Consider the following 20,506-nt stretch of genomic DNA (forward strand, 5'->3'; position numbering starts at 1 on the left):
CATTTATCACCAGCGATGCCTCCGTAAAGCACACAGCATCATCAAGGACCACAGCCACCCAGCACATCAGCTCTTCTCCTTGTTACCATCTGGCAGACGTTACAGGAGTCTGTCTGCTCGGACTACAAGACTTAAAAACAGTTTTTACCACCAAGCCATACGACACCTCAACCACAACACTTAAACACACACAACACAGTCCACAGGACGCACTCAGAAGCTACCCTGCAGCTTCACAAGTACTCTGTTTAATCTGCACTGGTCACTCCACTTTATTGTTATTGATATTTATATTTAAAAGTGCAATACTGTAATTTTCTGCTGCTCATTCCTGTGCAATATCCCATCTGCCCCCCCGTCATATTTCTTTTCAAGATTTTCTTATTTAATCACTAGTGTACATATATTTATATTTATAGATACATATATATTTAGTCATCTTTTCTCTTTTACCACGTCTCTCTAATATTTTGCTCTTTACTATTTTTCTATTTATTTTTTTATTATTTTATTTTATTTTATTATATTTTCTTCTACTGTACCATGCTGCTGAGTGACTGCTGCTCGTCAAACACATTTCATTGCAATGTTGACCCTGTGCTAACTTGCATATGACAAATAAAACTGAAACTGAACAAATGTCTTGATCAGTTATCATCAATGATCCAGGTAAGGAAATCCCAGAAAGATGATTCTGTTCATCTGTACGTAGCGTCAGCTGTTGGTTCCATTAAACCAAATATGACCTGGATTCTCAGCAATTCGACAAAATCTCTTCTCAAAAGAAGCAACAACAAAAACTGTCACTTGCACTTGAAAAAAAATGTTTACAGCATCCCAGAAGGTATTGTTTTCTTGAAATCATGTAAATCAACTGGTTCTTATATGGTGTTTTTCTACTAAATATTAAATTGCAATTTGATCCAGTGTAGTGATATTATTGTTCTGTGTCTTTTGTACCATGTTTAATTAATAATTCAGAAAAGTTCTAAAACTTTTTTGTACAGAACCCTTCATTCAAGCTAGTGCAGTTCGAATTGCTTCACTAATTATTAAACAAGCCGATAACTGAAAAGAACAGATGTTTAAAAAAGCAATACATTCATAAATTCAAAGCAATATAAAGTAGATAAAATTAATAGAATTAAATAGTTGCATTATAAGCCGTTTAGAATTACAGTAGCATACGTACATTGAAAAACTGTAATTCAGTTTGGTTTTTTTATTCAATTCAATTTTATTTATACAGTGGCAAAACACAACAACAGTCGCCTCAAGGCACTTTATATTGTAAGGTAGACCCTACAATAACACATACAGAGAAAAACCCAACAGTCATATGACCCCCTATGACCAAGCACTTTGGCGACAGCGGGGAGGAAAAACTCCCTTTTAACAGGAAGAAACCTCCGGCAGAACCAGGCTCAGGGAGGGGCGGGGCCATCTGCCACAACCAGTTGGGGAGAGAGAAGGAAGACAGGATAAAGACGTAGCTGTCAAACAAAACCCAAACAGTCCTGACCCGCCACAATATGAAACAGGAAAATACCGCCGTGTAATCCCTTTATTTCAGCAAAGTAACTGTATTCTAAATACCACCTTTTTAAACGGTAACTGTAACGGAATACAGTTACTCATATTTTGTATTTTAAATACGTAACGGTAGTACATGTATTCCGTTACTCCCCAACACTGATTGTGCAGCATGTAGAATCGACAGCGCACAGTGTGCTTTGAGGTAGGAGCCAAAAAGGGTGTAGTTTGTGTCTGTGAGCACCCGTATGTACACCTGTGAGCATGAGCGCGCTTGTATTTAAAAGGGATTTTCCATTGAACTAATTTAAAATAGGCGACCTTCTGAAAGGTTTTGATGGCAGGGGTAGACGTGAGGGATGTGGGACATGCTGGGAAGTACATTAGTTGTTCTTCCTGGCATTCCTCTTTGTATTTGGTGGAAAATGCGCATGAACATGTTGACAACAATTATTTAACAATTTGCTTTTTTGGCAAGCTCTTACAGAGTAGTTCGTAAGCAGAGTGTCATTATAAATTATGTTTGGCAATCAAAAAAAGTGGTATTCAAAAGAGGAGGGAGCATGAATATATCGCCAGGAATTTGCACTAGAAAACTGTTGTTAATGGCTTTGTTGAGCAGGAGGCCCAAAAGATCAAGTTTTGATGGGTGAGTAATTTGTGGGTTTTTTTGTAAAGTGTTGAAACATCGTTAACATTTATGTGAAAATGTGCTCTCTCACTGGAATATGCATGTGTGATATATCTATTTTCTGGTCAACTGGAAATAATTGTGGTTTAAGAAATTCTGTAAATGAGTGTGCTTGTTTGGTATGCTGACCCTGTCTGGTCAGTCTGCTAGGACATGTGCTTGATGGGCTGTTTTTTCCATTCTTATACACATTGCAGTTGTCTTTATGTTTAGCAGGGCTAAATACACATTGGGTTTATGGCAGCCTGACTATAGTACATGTACTACAGTGGCGTGGCTGTAGCTCAGGTCACCTACTGATCGGAAGGTTGGTGGTTCGATCCCTGGCTCCTCCATGGGCAAGATACTAAGCCCAAGTTGCTCTACGATGCATCCATCAGAGTGTGAATGTTGTTAGAAAAGCACTCAGTTTAGAGTCAGTGGCATGTTGTATACAGCGCTTTGAGTGCTCCGGGAGAGTAGAAAAGAGCTATATAAGAATCAGTCCATCCATAAGAGGTAAGTTCAAATTAACCTGTTACTGCATGTGTTTCCATGGTGATAATAATCAAAAATGACCTCCCCACCTCCACTCAACAGACATCTGGATGAAGTTGAATGGTTGTCCTTGCATCCCTTCCTCAGATCTTTCTGTCACATCCTTGCAAGAAGGAACTAAGAAAACAGTATTTGGATGAAAAAGACACGGGCTGATTGATCTGAAAACACTGCATCACCATCATCTATGATTATCATGAAATCATCACTCAAACCTTTTCCACTGGTTTTGGCAAACAGCTTCTACAGTATGGCCTCCACCCTCTTTCTCAAACATGAAGTTCGAGTGTTTCTGGGTTCTGTTGAGTATCACCTTTCAGTGCTGTGGAAAATCTTTTGGTAAAATGTGTGAAACTTTCTCATGCCACCAAAGCAAGCAGATGACGTCTGCAATCAGATGTAGCAATAGATGAAAGAAATCAGCCTTGCTATAATTTTTGTGGAATCAGTTAATAATAATGTTACACCCACAACTTTGTGTGTCCACTGGCGCGATGTGGTGGAAAATGGTGCACTTAAGGGAGTGGTTGTGAGGATTTGTGCACATGAAATAAATTAATTCCCCCTTGTGCCTTCAAGGGGAATATATTCTTCTAGCTTTGGGTTAAATATTTTAATTCCTGGAATCTACCAAAGTATATCGGGCCTTGGTGCAGCCCCTCAATTCATTTACTGTCTGAAATCCTTTCACAGCCTCAGAGTGCTGAGTTTTGGGTGGAAGCCTCAGTGCATGGCACTGGCTGTCAACAAGAAATCCTTGCAGTGGCTAGAAAAGGCCAGCTTAAAGACAGCACAGAGATTTTTATTGTAGCAGGAATATAGAAAACTTGTCCAATTATATCTGTAAGGTTTTTCTGAACAACATGTTATTATCCAGTAAGTATGTTAATAAGTTCTGGCACTAGAGTGCTAAAAACAAGCTAGCATGGTCACAAAACTCATTAACAACGCCTCTGCTATTTAACGGACCAGTTTAATATCACAGACGTTTACACAATTACAACGTGTCCCTTTCATTTTTTTTGACCAGTGTATATTATTACTGTTGTGACAGACAAAATGCATTTTCATTTGGGGGATGCTTTTCTGCCCCAACGTGATGCTCAGTTGTTTCTGCATCATATGTTATGGTTGGGATCATTTATTGTAACAGTCAGACAGAAATGCCATCATGGAGACAAACTGGGGGAAAATAAATGCTGTCACTTTCATCCAGCATTCTGTGGAAAAGAGATCATCCCCACAACATTGTTAAGGACAATATTTATCTTGACAGAATGAATACAAATTATGCCAGGTTAAATATAAGTCTGACTAATGCAGCTGTTAGTATAAAAAGCGACTGCTTGATAAGCAAGTCTTCTTTCTGAGTTTTTTTTGTTCAAACACACATACTTTCTGACTCAAAGATCACAGTAGGTGGACTGAATCCAGATATGATCTACTACATGTGCATAGAAGGAGTTGATAACAACATTTGGAATATATCTGAATTTACAGCATTACACCTGTCAGACAGCTATGTGCATGGAATTTCTCCAAACCAGATGTGTGTCTGCTGATGTTCACTTTTCTCTTTATGGAACGTGTCCATTACCTTGATCCACAGCAGAGCACATGCGTTTTGTTAGGTCTGGTGCAACTGTCTGACTCTTTCTACATTTTTTTTATGACAGCTTTTACAGATGCAAAGTATAGAACAAGTCACACACCATACAAGGCTTAGGTACACTTTAGGACTTTACCTAAGAAAGCAGATACTGGGAAAATTATTAAAGTCTTCAACCAGTCTGGAATTGACATGTATTTAATGTTTTATATTTGCATGGATGGTTGGATGGATGGTTGGATGGTTGGATATATTTGCATGGAAATGAGTAGATTTGACAATAATGCCTCCCATTGACAAAAAGACCATAAACAGTCAGACACCCTCTCACATAAAAAAAAAGTGTGTCATAAATTGTGCTTTTAGTTGTAGCCTTTCAAGAGCCCAGCCTTTCAAGGCTAAAACATTAGATGTATAATGGTTTTATTTGTGATGCTCCTGGTGGAAATTTACAAGAACAAAAAGATTTGAACAATGGAGAAGAAGCAAGGGAAGCTTTTGGCTACAGATTCTGTAGTGTGTACAGAGCCTTGTTCTAAAAGACCACCTGAAGTAAAAAGAGAAGACACTGAAAATGTGGAAACAACACTGGACACAACACTGGGTGGGACAACAGAAAGAGAGGCCACCTACTGGTGGTTGACAATGTTAACTTGACTATATTTTTCATGACCTGTAACAAAAAAGTTTCTTTTATGTGTCATAAATAGCAATAAACAGTAACTATGACTGACATGGACATATTCAAGTCTACATTAACAAATTCAAAATTAAACTTTATAACTACAGTCAAACAACATTATTTTTTATTGCCAAAATTGTTGTTGCAGGATGTGAAGAAGCATTAAGCTTGAATAAATGTACAAAAATTGTGAGGATTGCTTATATTTCTAAGATGGGAACAGACCAGTACACAGAGGTTCGTAACAGCCAGGGCTAAGCTTGGTTGTAGCCTCAATATTCGTCTTTAGGAATCTGCTTTCCAACAAAAAAAAAAGCTCTGGTTCTAGAACCAGGCTATCACCTGGATCACATTTTCCATGTATTTTATCCCCACATTAAAAGCTGTGCAGGAACAAAGAAACAAGAAGATATCCTTTGTGCTGTTTACCTGTGAGTTCTTCTTGGAAATATTTTCCTCAGTCCAGCAGTCCATTATGAGTCTCAAAGTTTTGATGTCTGAGGTTCACTTTAGGGAATCAACTAATGATTCACAGTAAAAATTCACGCATCAAACGCCAAAGTTTGGAATGTGCCTCTACAGGAGATTTGATTTGGTTTATGTTAGTAATGAAAGTGTTGTTTTTTAACCATTAGTGAGGTGAGTGTTAGAGTCTGCACATCAGCTGCATATGTTTTACAGACACTGCTTTTACATAAGCCAGTATACAAGTGAAGTAAACCAAATACAATTTGTTGTGGGACTGCACAACAAAATTGCAATTTACATCTCCAAGTACACTGGGACCTAGTCTGCTATATATATAGTATCAATTTGAATATTAATTAAATGATAATTAATATTTAGACTGGTCAAGCAATGCAACATTTGTATCATTTAGTGTAGAAAGAGAAAAAACTAGTAATGTTAGATATAATAATTATTGTATTGTTATTATATGTTCTATATATTATTCTTTAACCTACACAGTGTGTGTGTGTGTGTGTGTGTGTGTGTGTGTGTGTGTGTGTGTGTATGTGTGTACGGGTTCGTACTATCCTGGTGGGGACCAAAATCTGACTTTTACTATCCTGGTGGGGACTTTCTGCACCGTGGGGACCAAAATCCAGGTCCCCTCGGGGTTGAAAGCAATTTTCACACTCAAAATGTGGTTTTACTGTCAGGGTTACAATTAGGTTATGGTTAGGTTTAGGGTAAGGGTTAGGGTTAGGCATTCATTTTTAATGGTTAGGGTTAGGGTAAGGGGCTAGGGAAAGCATTATGTCAATGGGATGTCCCCACGAGGATAGCAAACCAGACATGTGTGTGTGTGTGTGTGTGTTGTTGGGGGGAACACAGTGTAAAAGTAACAGTTTATTTGATCATGGACAGCACAAAGAGGGGATTTCCAAATCCAGATTTATCCAGACTACATTTTTTATGACTTGGTCATGGAGCTAATCAAGTGAGAAACACTGAAAGATATAAAAATATTTTAATAATTACTAATCTGGTCTCCATCAGTGCCACCTGCTGAGAGATGACTCAGTTAACATGTGTAATATTTGTGGAACACAGTCTGCTTATTTATTTTAGAGTTTAGTCATTTAAACTGGAAGTCATTATGTTCTTAGAGAGGCCTAACTGGAGAATTTGTGTGGGTGTTGAGGTGGGTCAGTCAGTGAGTCTGTGTGTGGGTGGGGGCTTCGGTTTGAGTCCCCTGACAAACTTGGGCCCCGAGAAACAAGAAGCAAACGTTCTCGGGGTTAGCGTGTAGACTCCCCCCTCCTGACGTCACGTCTGGAGGCAGGCTGCTCGCGCTGCTGACACCGTTCACCTCCAACGGAGGAACTTTTTGGAGTTCTCGGGCTCTCCTGACTCAAGTCAAACAGGCTGAGAGAAACCCGCTGCAGCCCGCACAGCCTCAGCGCTACAGGGAGACAGAGGAGGGCGACGGGCTCGTCTACAGCCGAGGAACACTTCAACGTTACAGTTTCTCTTTAATTTGTCAGGGCTAAGTTAGCTCATTCTGATGGTTGGAATTCCGTATCTACAAGAATATGTTGAGGAATACTCACGTTTTTCTTACTCGTAAGAAGTGAGGAGTTTTTTTACAGAACAGAATCTGGACCCTTTCCCCCCCTTGCAAACTTTTATCTTCACTTCTTTATTGTGTGTGGATATGGCTCGGATATATTTGGGGTTTTTCCTTTCCTTTGGGATGTTTCTCTTCCCGGTTTGTGTGTCACCGGAGCGGCAGCAGAGCCAGAGCGGCTTCAGGAGGCTGTACGTACTGCAGCCCGGGCCGGGGCCCGGGACGGCCGGAGCCAACGGCGGGGTGCGAGTCAGCTCCATCTCGAGTCTTCACGGCCTGTCGGGGCAACCGCACACGTATAATGTGGAGCTCACAGCCAACTTTGGCGGCCAGGTCCGGAGCCGCAGGATGGGGAAGCAAGCGGCGTCAGCCCCGCAGCAGCAGCAGCCGGCAGTCCGGCAGGAACAGAGCCAGAAGCAGCTCCTGAAGCTGTCCGGGTAAGAGACTGGCACCGTGTCAAGAGGGAAACAGGGTTTGCTAGCGAGGAATGGATTTCATGACTTTTTGTAAACTTTTATGTTAAAGCAAATAGTTTAGAAAAGCAGAAAAATGAGACACCTATAGGTTATATTACAGCGCTATCTGAATGGTATGCATAACTTTATTGTAACGTTGTGCATGAAGCGGCTCTCTCCTGTGTACAGGAGCACACCTCAATCATCAGGTGCTGACTTTTGTTTGACGCTATCAGGAGCTGACAGTGTGTATTTGAGTTTGGTTGCTCTCTTAATGCGCAGGTCAAACACCGCCTAACCCGCCTAATGGACCAAGTAGGCCAGTGGATTAAATGATTACCGATGATGTTGCCCAATAAAATTAGCTGGCTAACACATGACTTTTCAGACAGCGACAGATAACAGTAACTGAGACTATTTTCAGAGTTAGAATGTGCCTGAATCCGTGCTGCACTTTGTTACTCTAAGTGTAGGCTTGCGTTGTTGCAAAGGCTTAGTATCCTCTTGGAATATCCACACAGGTGTGTTTCTTCCAGTCATGCCTTGTTAGGCCTCTCCTCTTCAGGGTGAAGTTGACTGACCCTGGTCCTGTTAGTTTGCTTTACCCGCAACAGCAGACAAGTTGCACTTTCTCATCATTCTTATTGGCAGCGACCTCATATCATTTCTTTGTGACTCTTTAATCTTTAATCAAGGTTGTAAAGGTTGTTATTGAATAACAATACTAAATACGAACAAGAGTTGTCTTAGCTACACTAGACCTACTCATTTGTATTAACTGTTTAATAGGTCACGATCAGTTTAAATGAATTTCAGGTAAGTTGTAGTACAGTATTTATCCACAGTAATTTGTATTTGGTGGTATGGCACTCTTCATTGACTTGCCTGCTATTACAGCTGAATATCTGGATTGCATCCAAGGAGAAGAGCATTAGCACAGAACAGAGCAGGCACCACTTACAACAGTGATGACACTGATTATGTCTGAACCAGCAGGAAATGGAAGAGGGGGTTGGAAAGTGGCTTGCACATTCAAAGCAACTATGGCCAGGCTAAAGCTGCCTAAATAGCATGCACTATGAGATTTACCAGTTGTAGAAGGGTATCAGCTGAGCAAACACTGAATGTGGACTCGCATAGAGATCTGAGATTGTGGCTGAGTTTGACTTCTCGGCCTGCCTGCACAGTATTCTGCCTGATGCAGTATTCCAACAGAATCACAAAGCAATTTTGTAGTAATTGTTTTTCAGTATAAAACTGACACAACTAAAGGTACAATGAACATAACAGGTGTTTGTATGGTGTTGAGCATGTGCTGCAAGAGCAGATTCAATGCTACTTGGGGTGGCTGTAGCTGAGGCGGTAGAGCAGGCTATCTACTAATTGGAAGGTTGGTGGTTTGATCCCAGGCTGCTCCAGTCTGCAGGCCAAATATCCATTGCTTTCTGATACATCCACTGGAGTGTAAATGTTAGATAGAAAGCACTTAAGCATAGAAAGAAGTGAATGTGTGACTAAGGCATGTAGTAAAGTGAGTGCTCAGGTAGAGTAGAAAAGCCCAATACTGTATGAGAACCAGTCCATTTGCTGTATCTTAGTATTGACACTCCAAGTTTCTCTTACAAATCTTTTCCTTCATGTGATGTTTTGATGGTGGTAGAGACATAGAGGCAATTTCTTAATTACTATTTGAAAACGGTAAATGAACTCGTTCTTAAAAAGCGCTTTTCTACTCTATGTGAGCATTCAAAGTGCTTTTCACAACTTGTACATTCATAGGTGACCTGCTACAGCCTCCCCGAGGTTTCGGTGGGTTTGAGATCTGCTAACCATGAAGGCCAGAAGCCACAAGCTAGCAGTCTTATTATGAGCAAAAAAATCAAAGCAGTTATTCAGAAAATTTTGGAGACCAGTGAAAAAGAGAAAAGGTCCTGATGTAAGTAATGGACATTTGTTTTGTGATATAAATCTGTTGTTCCTGGTATTGTTTTGTAAGGTTAACTATATCAGCTAATCGTGGATGTACAGTCACCTTCACAGGTAACTATGTGTAGCTCTTCCCAGTACCAGAGAAATTGATTTTCAGTTTTTTATTAGTGAGGGAAGATCCTGTGACCTACTGCTGTTTAGGAGAAATAAAATGTAAAGTTGAATTTTTTTTTTAATGAAAATTATATTTCGTATTAATGAAAAGTTGTTTTTTGTTTGTATATGCCGTCAATTAGAGTTCTTAGAGAAAAACTCAGAATCTACAAAAATCACTATTTACACAGTGAATAGTCAGCAAAAAATTGGAAATTGAATTTGGTTAAAAGAAATACACTTGGTGGCTCGCTAGTAAACAGTCCTTCTAAGGGGATAGCTATACAGGTACCTATAGGTACAGGACGTGACTGATGGCCACTACATGATGCCTACCTCTGTATCCACTCTTAGTGATGAGCTGGCTTAGTTCTATGCAGAACAGCAGTGGGCCATCAAGTCATCATCAAGTGTGTATATTCCAAGCTTGATGGTGACTTGTGTGATTGCCTTGGAATCAGTGTTGTTTTCCACAGTTCCACTGAACACCTGATGAATATTTTTAACACACTATTAGCCAAGCTGTCCAGGATCCACGTGCAGGGCATTGAGTCGTAGGGTTTCTTGGAGCCAATTCAAATCAGGTGATAAGTTCTGCTGTATTGCTCTATCAACCAATTACTGGTGCTTTGACGCACTGCAATTACTTCCATTGCCCTTCTGAGCTGTGCCCTGGTGTTGATCTGGAGTCTCTTTGTCGGATGTCTGCTATTGTGATGTTGACCGCTTCTTGTTCTGGGAGGTTGCTGTGGTCTGCTCCTAGGTCCACCAAGCACTTTGTGTTGGTCGTGTGTAATGCCTTTCTCACAGATAGTCTTCCAATGTTGCTCAGTTTCAGTTCTAGCTGGGTCTGCCTTTTTGTACAACTTGTTGTACCTCTTATTCATTCAGGACCCGTCTCTCATTTTGATTCTCATCAGAATCTCGTGATTCTGGCTTCCAGGCTCCATGTCGGAGCGTTCTCATCATCCATTCTTGATTTTATACCCAGGTGCTTCTAAGATTACTGTCAGTGAAACCTGAGCGCTCACTTTCCCTGCTGTATTCATGTCTGCCAACATCTGTTCTGATTGGACTTTGCTAGTGAGCAAGGGGAGTTGTGCCCTTGGATGTGCTTCTCATAATACCTCATATTGTTGTCATTCTTTGTCTGGATAAAACTGTGGGTGTTCTTTGCGGACTGGGTCTAATTGGTCTGTACCATGACTGATGGCCTTTTAATGGTTGACTCCTGGGGCTGATTTAGCATGAACAACAAAATGTTCATACATTTATGTAGACCCTGCCCTTTTCTGTGTGGGGATTTTTAAGTAGTGCCATCTAAATGGGACCTGGATGTGGTCTGTATCTTATTTTCCAAAGGACAGTGTTCTTGTTTTTCACCGAGTACCAGGATATTGTAGGGTCTTGACCTTAGAAAGCACATTGAGGCCACTGTTATTGTGATTTGCTGTTATATAAATAACATTGAACTGATTTGAATTGAAATGAAATTAATCTCTAGAGTGTAGTACCAAATCTTAACATTTTTTACTACAACACACAAAATGAGTGACAAATTAACCTGTAAGAACATCCATCCAGTACAGGGTAGCAGGGGGTTGGAGTCTGTCCCGGCTGTCACCTGGTGAGAGAGACAGGGTCCACAGTGGTGAAAAAAACAAATGTCCCTATTTTGACATTGAAGCTAGCAACAGGTTGCACTAAACGTGGCTTTATCTTGGACAGGACAGTAGAACAGACAGGAAAGCAGGGAGGGAGTGCAAGGGAAACAACACACGGGAAAAAGCCCAGGGCAAATTCAAGCCTGGGCCCCTGCAGTGGCCTTCCAGCAGCAGGTTTCTACAGGCTGTAAAAAGATAATTCATCCAGTCTTTCAGAAAACAGTTTGCAAGGGTATCACCACTCTGTGAAAGATTGTAAGTGCAAACAACATAAAACTGAAAAGCATTTAGGGATTTCATGTCTTTTAGTGAAACTGAAGAAATCTTTATGTGCAAGGGACAAGAATGAAAATCAGCACTGGATGATCTTTAGACAACAGGCAGAAAATTGGAGGCAACTGGAAGTTGTTATCAGTGTAAAATATCCATCTTCTATGATGGTATTGATGGTTTGGGGGTCATTAGGACAGATGCTGCCATCTGTACAGTGTCTCTTTCAGGGAAGGACTTTTAACAGGACACTGCCAAAACCACATTCTGCGTGCATTCCAGCAGCTTGGTAGTGGGTGTGTGAACTGAACTTCAGGTAATCAGTAAAGTCAAACCACAGTTTGAAAAGCAGATCTGTGAATTAAACAAAACGTTGCACAAATACATGCAAAGTAACCTACAACGTTAAGCTTGCGTGTTTCCAGCCAAGCATGAGTCATTAAAACTGCAGACCAGTGGCTGAAGGAGCTGATTTCAATCTGTTTGTTTGTTGGCTTAAACATGTAGAGTAGTTTAGTTGTGTCCTCAGGAATCTTTGGTTAGAATGAAAAGAGGGAAAGCTACCAGTACGGGAACACAAATCCACCAGGCTGTGTGTGGTCTCGCAGCCTGGCTTCAGCTGCTCACTCTGTGGCCTGGCAAAATGTTGGGACGTGTAATCAGTGAACAAAATTCAGCTGTGAATTTCTGTCACCCCTACCAAAAGGAAAAGAGTCTGAATTTTTACCAGAATACACAAGGCTGCAAGTGTGTGTCAAAGTACGAAGTGTCTCCATAACCTGATTTGGTTACAAAATAGGGTCTGTAAGTGTGTTTCTGTTCCTGCAGTTATAATTTACAGTATGCTTTTCCTTGTGAACGCCTTGTTCCTGTGCTATATATGAGTGTGTGCTGATAGATTTGAAAACCGTTTTTGACTAAATTATGGGGAAGAATAGACTAATGCTTAAGCAGAGCTCTTTCAGAGCTGACTCGTATGTTGGAGCTTCTTAAGAGCGCATGAAAACCCCTCCCCCATTCTCTGGGGTCAACTACTGCAAAGAGTGGTTATAGTTTTCACACACATTAGTCTGCAATCACTGACAATGTGATGCAAGGCAAAACAGCACTGGCAGTGTGTGTGAATGGGTCGGGACTATTCAGCTGAACTTTGAAACCCTCTGCTGTCCTCGATGGCTACGTCTCCCTCAGAGGAGGGAAAAGAGTGTGAAAAAAGAATAAGAGATCACAAACCTCCATCTCATCCTATCCCTGTGACTCTTCTGTCACACAGCCTCTGTATGTCCTCCTTCACTACATCCTCTGAGATCTTTCTTTTTTCTCCTGCCTGGCACTTCCATATTCAAAATTCTTGTCCAGTATAACCAGTATACCCCTCATTCCAAACCATCTTAACCTTGCCTGTTTAACTTTGCTCAACCTGAGCTGTTCATCTGATGTACTTGTATCTAATCCTGTTGCTTCTACTCACTCACAAAGGAAATCTTAACATCTTCAACTCTACCGCCTCCAGCTTGGCCTCCTGTTGTTTTGTCAGTGTCACCAACTCCAAAACATACATAACAACAGGTGTCATTACCATCTTGTAAATCTTCCCGTTCCCTTTTGCTGCTGTCCTTATGTCAAAAATCAGCTGAGACTCGTCTTGGCCCACTCCACCCTGCCTGCGCTCTTTTAACCTCTGGGTAATTTAACTCAAATACCTTGACTATCTCTATTCCTTACATGTTCATCTTTCCATCTGTCTTTAAAACTCTCTCTTTGGCATATGCCTACCCTCCCAGTGCTCTTGTCTACTTTCTTCATCTCCCTGACTGTCCCACTTTTTTTCCTAATCATTTCATTTGAATACTTTCCTACACTTCTTCATTCCACTACCACCTCTTCTTGTCCTCTTTTCTCTGTCCAGAGGATATATCGAACACCTTCTTGACAGTTTCCTTCAGCACTGAAGCTGTACTCTCCATGTCATCTGGTATCTCTTCCCTGGATACTAGAGACGAGTTATCAGTGAAGAGTTACCTCATGACTATCACGGGAACTGCTCTTGCTCTGAAATCCCAGCGTCTCCTCCATGCCTCCTCTGGGATTCCCGCAGAACTGCTAACACAGTCAGCTGGAAAAGACTCTCCATTGCCAAGGAGAAAACTCATGAATACACTTGCAAAATAAAAAAAGACATGTCACCTTCACATAATACACAACAAGCAAATAAACTTCATCAGGTGTTTTATTGGTATTGACGTAATTGCGTGATTTTCAGTAAAAAAAACAAAAATCAAAGATCGACACTGCACACTCATAGACCGGAGTGACCTCAGTGCAGATATTTTTTGGGCCCTTTCTGCCACGTCATCCCTGAGCAAACACACTATCTCACTCTCTCCCAACAAATTGTTGCATTGATGTCAACAGGTTCAAATACATTTTCCACAAATGACAGAATGCGAGGTCAGGAAGTACAAATTATTTCCTAGTCGCAGGATAGTCGTCAGTTAAAGCAAGATGATGTATGCAGTTAGTTAGCAGAGAGAGGGGTGTAAACAGCCTAGAAGACTGACTGACTTTGGAAATGTTCCTTCACAGTAAAGAGATCAGAGTTGTGCCATTTGTTGGCCTCATTTCTTCTGTTCATAGAATTACTGTAGTCTGGTCCAAATATCTGAAAGTAGCAGTTAAGGTAGTGAAAACATCAGTGTTAATTAATACACTCAATTTGTTACTAAGGCAGTTAGCTTGTGCATCTTATTGTCCTATGTCATATCGTCTGTGATGATAGAACAGAGATATGGTGTCTATCTCCTGTCTATCTCTGAGTTCCTATAAGATTAAAGTCAGCATTAGTTATGACACGTACCTTTAAAACGTTATAAAACACAAAAAACGTGAGTTTTTTTCTATGAAATTATTGCAGTTTTTTTTCTAAAATGTCTTTTTTATTTTTCTTTAAATCATAGCTTTAGGGTAAGGATTACTTATCGTCAGTCAAGACTTGCACCGCAAAGGGTGAATAGTAATTCATCTGTGTATGAAATTACAGCAAATAACTTGTGACAGCTGTCAAATATATATGGCTCAGTGCAGTTTGATCCTGTTTTGAACAGACCCGTGTCTTACAAGCTTCTGCCATGTGTCTCAAACTCCTCAAGAGGTTAAGACTAACTTCATCACCTAACCACTCTCTTTGTTAATGATGTTTGTTGGAAACTCTAGCTGATCCAGTTCCTACAGCTTGACTTAATCAAGTCTGTGTGAATCTTTTTAAGATTCAAGTTCGCTTTTTAAGTGTAACAAACTTACCACAATAAACACTGTTTTACAGACAATTCTTGCCTTTCCAGTCATACTTAATGTCACGAGGCCAAACCACATCTCAAGCCCTCTGTGAGCATTCGAGTCTGGAAAACGTCTGCCTAACTATGATGGAACATTTACATGAAGATCAAACTTTTAGGTGTTAAAAATTCAAATAAAGATTAATATGTTCCATTTCTTTATTTAAATCTGACTCTGAAGAAATTTGAAGACAAGACCAGACTGCCAAATTACACACGTGTTTAGGTGCAAGAATGTAGAAAAAGAGGTGATGCTGGGATAGCATCAAGTTATGTGCCAGCATGTACGTTAACTTTCTATGGTTCTGGTTGTTTTATCTGCCTTTTCTTGTTTGGTGTTTGCAGGGTGAATGTCTGTGGAGGGCAGTGCTGTCACGGCTGGAGTAAATCTCAGGGATCACAGCGGTGCACGATGCGTAAGTTTGTACTAAACACTTTTCAGCACAACAGCACCTTTACATTAAAACTGCTACTCCAGGCTACGTAAGAGCAGTAGATGCCGTGTTGCAACTGTCTCTCATTCTTCTTCTGGTTCGGCTCCTGCAGAAGTTCTAAAATCATTTTCTTTCACAAAAATGGGATACTTAACAAAGCAAAAACTGATGTTCTGTAATTATGTAGATGGGCATTATGTAGATGAACTACAGATGGGCGACATTTTAAAGCAAAGACAATATAAAGTGTGTTTTTCCTACGTATACTCAGAGTTATGAAAATATACCCGTTTGCAGTGTTAGAAAAAGTCACCAGAGGAGCTTCAGGGTATCTTGACATGGATTCTTTGATTAAATGGAGCTCTGGCGTAAAATAATACCATTATTCTAAAAGATATTCCCTCATTTGGTGCTTTGATGGTATAAACAATTGTGGGGTCGTGGAACGTGGCCAGGAAAGAAATCGAAACCACTGCCTGATGAGCAAGTACTTGGAGGTAGCGAGGAAGATCTCCCAGTTAACAGTGTGCCGTTGTTTCCATCCATCCATGCATTGTTTTCCCCCTGCAATCCTCTCCATCTTTTATCTGCCGACTTCTCGTTTAATTCTTTTCCCAAGGAGAACATGCGTCTCGTGAATGAGTCGTAGTGTCTGGATGTTTTACATTTTTAAATTGCTGTCTACAGAGTCATGAGGAGGTTATTATTGTACCGTCCAACTGGGGAGAACATGAGTCAGAGTGAAAGAGAAACAGATTTGAAATGGACTGTGTCTCTTGGCTCAGAAACATTGTTCAGGCCATTTTCTTATTTGGATAACTCACTTGCTATTCAGGAAGTAAACAGCTTTTCTCCAGTGTTGTGCCCATCAGTTGTAGTTGGGAAAGAAGGGGGAAAGAAGGTTGTTTTCTCTGTAGAGCATCCCCACGTGGTCCCGTTGAACGGCTCTCCCTGTGTTTGCCTCTGGCTTCCTTTAAAACATACTGTCAAAGCTTCTGCTTTTTGACAAAACAGACAAAGTGTCTTTTGGCAGCAGTGGATTACCTATGAAGCTCTGACAACTCATCATTTTTCAAAGTGCTACTGTTGTGAGGGGCTGTGATCCCTAACCCTTTTCTTAACCCTGACCTTTAAGTGCCTACAACTATTTGTTAGTGCCTAAAACTAAAAAGCAAGTTAAAGCAAAATAAAAAAATATATAAATAAATAGAAACTAATCAATAAGTGGGAAAAAAGCAAAACCAAGAGCATAACACAAAGGTCCAAGTGGGAGGCAAACCACACTCTCCTGGCTGATGAACTTGTGACTAATGCCACAATTTCCCCACAAACTTCCTAATACCAGCCAACCTAAAACTATCTTTAGGCCTCTAAAGTGGGAAAGTTTTTCTGTCAGCAGCCAGCATTGCTGTGGTCCAGATGTTTAAAGAGCAGTTGTGCTTAATGGTGAGACGTAGGCAGCATGTGACAAATGGCCTTACGTGACATGCTGAGATGAGAATTTATGACAACCTCAATCGGGATTTTTTTTCTTAAGTATTTTTATCAATCTTTAGGCATGAAAAGATTAATAAAATACTTAAGAAAAAATCCTGATTGAGGTTATCATAATTCATGCATGAAAGGGTTAAATAACAATAATTACAATGAAACACGTCATACATCTATAGTAACATTAAACGACCAGTGGATGGCAGGGTATGGAGTGACATATTAGTGTCCAATGTAGTAGTTTATGTGCAAGTATACCATCAACACTGACACAAATACAAGAAAACTGCCTTTGAATAGCTGTATACTGTAGTGACCACAATGTGAGAAAGGGTTAAATAGACTTTGCAGCCAGTGTCTGCCTCAAGTCTACAACACACGGACATCATTGATGAACACTAGTGGCCTGGTTAGACTGTTTTTTTTCTACTTTTTTTTTTTTTTACAGAACTCTGCCGGCTCTTTTAAATGTTTTCCGGTTGAAGTCTAATCTGACCTTTCAGTTCTGGATGTAACTAGTAGTTTGCACCTTGTTGTAAGCCTCTGTATTTCTGCTCATTTCTTGATTGTAGACTCCGGTACACGTGCCTCCTCATGAGCTTTCTTGACTTGGTTAAAAGTTGTTTTTTTTATATAACCAGGGAAATAATTGTTCGTCATGCACTTCTGTCTTCTGTGTGTCTTCTTTCAGGCCTTTTGGTGTTGCTGAGCTAATCAATGCATTTATTCATTTTTTCCACAATGCACTAGATTGTTGACTTGGCCACTTCTAAAGTTTTTACTGTCTCTCTTATGGGTCTATTTGGGTTTTTCAGCCTTATGATGACATCTCTCACTAACATCTCTTTGAGTCTTTTATTTTAAATTACATTAAAAAGTACAGTAAAAAGCTATAAAACAGCTATAAAATACAACACTTTGAATCAACTAATATTATTCCTGCTTTGTTTGTCATGAAACTGCTGCTTAGTCAGTTGTGCTGTTAATTTTGAATTAATGAAAATGGGCGATTGTTTATAAAAATTGGTGTAATTCTTAAACAGTTCATGCACAAATATTTTAAAACCCCTTGAATTAAAGCTGAAAGTCAAAGCCACAAAAATTACATCTTTGTCCTAAACATTGTGGAGGGTTCTGCACAAATGATGCTTGACAGCACAGAGAGATTAACTATAATGAGACAAAATGCTGGTGTAAATGTAGAAGAGAGTTGCTGTAAAGAGAACTCTGTATTGTCTGTATTGTATTGTATTGTGGACTCTTGTTGGAAAACTTTTGCATTTAACTTCACAGCTGCCACACAAAACAAACCCAAGTTGGATGCAACACCTCCTGGTTGCCTGTGTCAGAGAGACTGATGCTAACTTTTGTTGATTGTGGATGTGGATCTACCCAAATCCATCTGCTTCCCCTTTGCTAATTAAAATGACTGAACCAGACCCATCCACAGTGTTTGGGCTGTTTGTGCCCAAACACTGTTAAAAAACATAAAAACCAGATCAGATCTTAATGGGGAAACAATCATGCTGGATATCTATACTGATACAGACTAAGTAATGTGATAGGAGTGAAAGGATACCAAACACAAATTGTCTGATGAAAATGATCAACCTACAGAGGGCTGAATTCAAAGACACCCAAAAAATCTTCCATTGGATTTAGGTAAGATGAGCATGGGACCAGACAATGGCATCACTTCCTTAATCCTCCAGGAACTGCCTGCATTCTCATGCCACATGAGACGAGGCATTTTCATATACCAGGAGGAAACCAGGACCTACTGCACTAGCGTAGGGTTTGACCCTGGGTCCCAGGATTTTATCTTAATATGTAATGGCAGTCAGGGTGCCGTTGACTAGCCTGTAGAGGTCTTTGTGGCTCTCAGTGGAGATTCCTCCCCAGACCGTCACTGACCCACCACCAAACCAGTCATGCTGAATGATGCTGCAGGCAGCATAACTTTCTCCACACCTTTTCATATCTTACACATGTGCTCAGGGTGAGCCTGCTCTCATCTGTAAAAAGCACAGGGTGGTGGACCTGCCAGCTCTGGTGTTTCATGTCCAATGCCAGTCTTGCTGTACCGTCCCAGGCAGGGAGCACAGGGCCTACAAGAGGGCTGCAGGACACCCTCATGAAGTCTTATTCTGATTGGATTCACACCAGTCACCTGTTAGAAGTCAATTTGTAAGGACAGGGTTCAAAACATTCCTTCTTGCACAAAGGAGCAGATAACAGTCCTTGTAATGGGTTAAAAACAGCTCTATGATGCTCTTGAGGCTGTGCTGGCACACCTTCTGACAATAGCACATCACACTCCCGTGACCGTGAAAAGGATAAGCAGAAGAGAATGGTTGGATGGATCCCCTCTTTTGATACAGTTACTTTGAGGAACAAAAGTATCGTTTTTGGCGATAGCCAAAACATTAATGATGAGTTTTTAAAAATCATGTTATTGCTTTTTTATTAGTTAAAATTTCAAGTAACTATAAGGAAAATTTGAAGTTTGACTTTAGCTTGAAAAAAACTAAGAGGACTCATTGCAGTCCTAACTTGATTATGAGATGGATAAAGATGAAAAAATAACATTAAAAAGGTAATTGCTACGAGAGACTTAAATTCATTTTTCCCAGAATGTTTGAGTCCCTGTCTCAGGCAGGTTGTTGAGGTCTTTTCAGAAAAAAAAACCTCACTGAAGCTGAATAGAAGGAGATATGGGAGCAGTTCAGGATCCTTTTTTAAAGGCACTAGAAAATATATTCTAATCATTTGGAACTGTCACAGTGTTATTATTTCTATTTGTTCAGTGTGCTGTGATGTTGATATTAAAAACAACAACAACAATCTTATATCCATAAAATCTGTAGTCCTTGATGGTTTTAAGGACCTCTTGGTCTTCTTCTCCTAGTATCTCATTGAGCTGTCAGCTTTTCTATTCTGTATAAAAGAAATACTGCAAAAATACTGTATTAATAGTATTAAAAGAAACTGTGGCTCTGCACACTGTAGGACCATTTGGAGGCCCAGATAACCACTCGCACCGTACCCAGAAGAAGCAGGCGACTCGCTGCCCTGCACTGCGTGGTGGTAAAGGGGTATGGCCAAGATGGGGGATGTTGATGTTAGTGTCTCTTTAGTACCAGTCTTTAAATTTTTTTTACTGCTTTTATTCCCATCAAAAGGATACAATTCGTTTGCTTGCCAGTGATGTGTCTGCGTTGGGCTTAACAGCTCATATCAGCTTGGACTTGAAGAGTTGCAGCATGTGGGTGGAGAGACTGCTTTTGTTTATACAGGCACAGGAAACACTGCAAACCCACAGCACAATGACCAATAGGGGACATTCCTCTGGTGGTTTGGTATGCAGTCTCTGTAATCTGTTCATAGGAGGTCTCATAATCACATGCTGAAGTTATGATGCAATTGACAAAGCAATAGTTTATCTTTGGATTGATAATACCTACCTCAAAGCAAACTTTAATGTTTTTCTGCCTGTGCAGGATATTGTAGTTGGTAAGTAGTGATTTGTTTTGCTGTATTTTTTCTCCGTTTCTATACTGAGATAGGCTGTGAGGCATACATTTCCTTGTTTTAGATTTGGAGCAACTGTGGAATACAATTCCCATGTATTAAATACATGGTTTAAATA

The 20,506-nt window shown here is 40.3% G+C and overlaps 1 protein-coding gene across 5 annotated transcripts in view; it reads left to right on the forward strand.

Moving 5' to 3' along the window:
- The first annotated feature begins 6,879 nt into the window (after nt 1-6,879).
- ltbp1 (latent transforming growth factor beta binding protein 1) overlaps nt 6,880-20,506 on the forward strand; it is a 125,781-nt gene continuing 112,154 nt past the window's right edge. For all 5 annotated transcript variants that reach the window (XM_063490931.1, XM_063490934.1, XM_063490935.1 and 2 more), the window contains exons 1-2: nt 6,880-7,563; nt 15,278-15,348. In XM_063490931.1, the coding sequence (XP_063347001.1) occupies nt 7,214-7,563; nt 15,278-15,348 (421 nt within the window). In that variant the 5' untranslated portion in view covers nt 6,880-7,213. The remainder of the gene's footprint in view (nt 7,564-15,277; nt 15,349-20,506) is intronic.

This window comes from Pelmatolapia mariae, linkage group LG13 (assembly GCF_036321145.2).
Source record: "Pelmatolapia mariae isolate MD_Pm_ZW linkage group LG13, Pm_UMD_F_2, whole genome shotgun sequence".
Classification (NCBI taxonomy): Eukaryota; Metazoa; Chordata; class Actinopteri; order Cichliformes; family Cichlidae; genus Pelmatolapia; species Pelmatolapia mariae.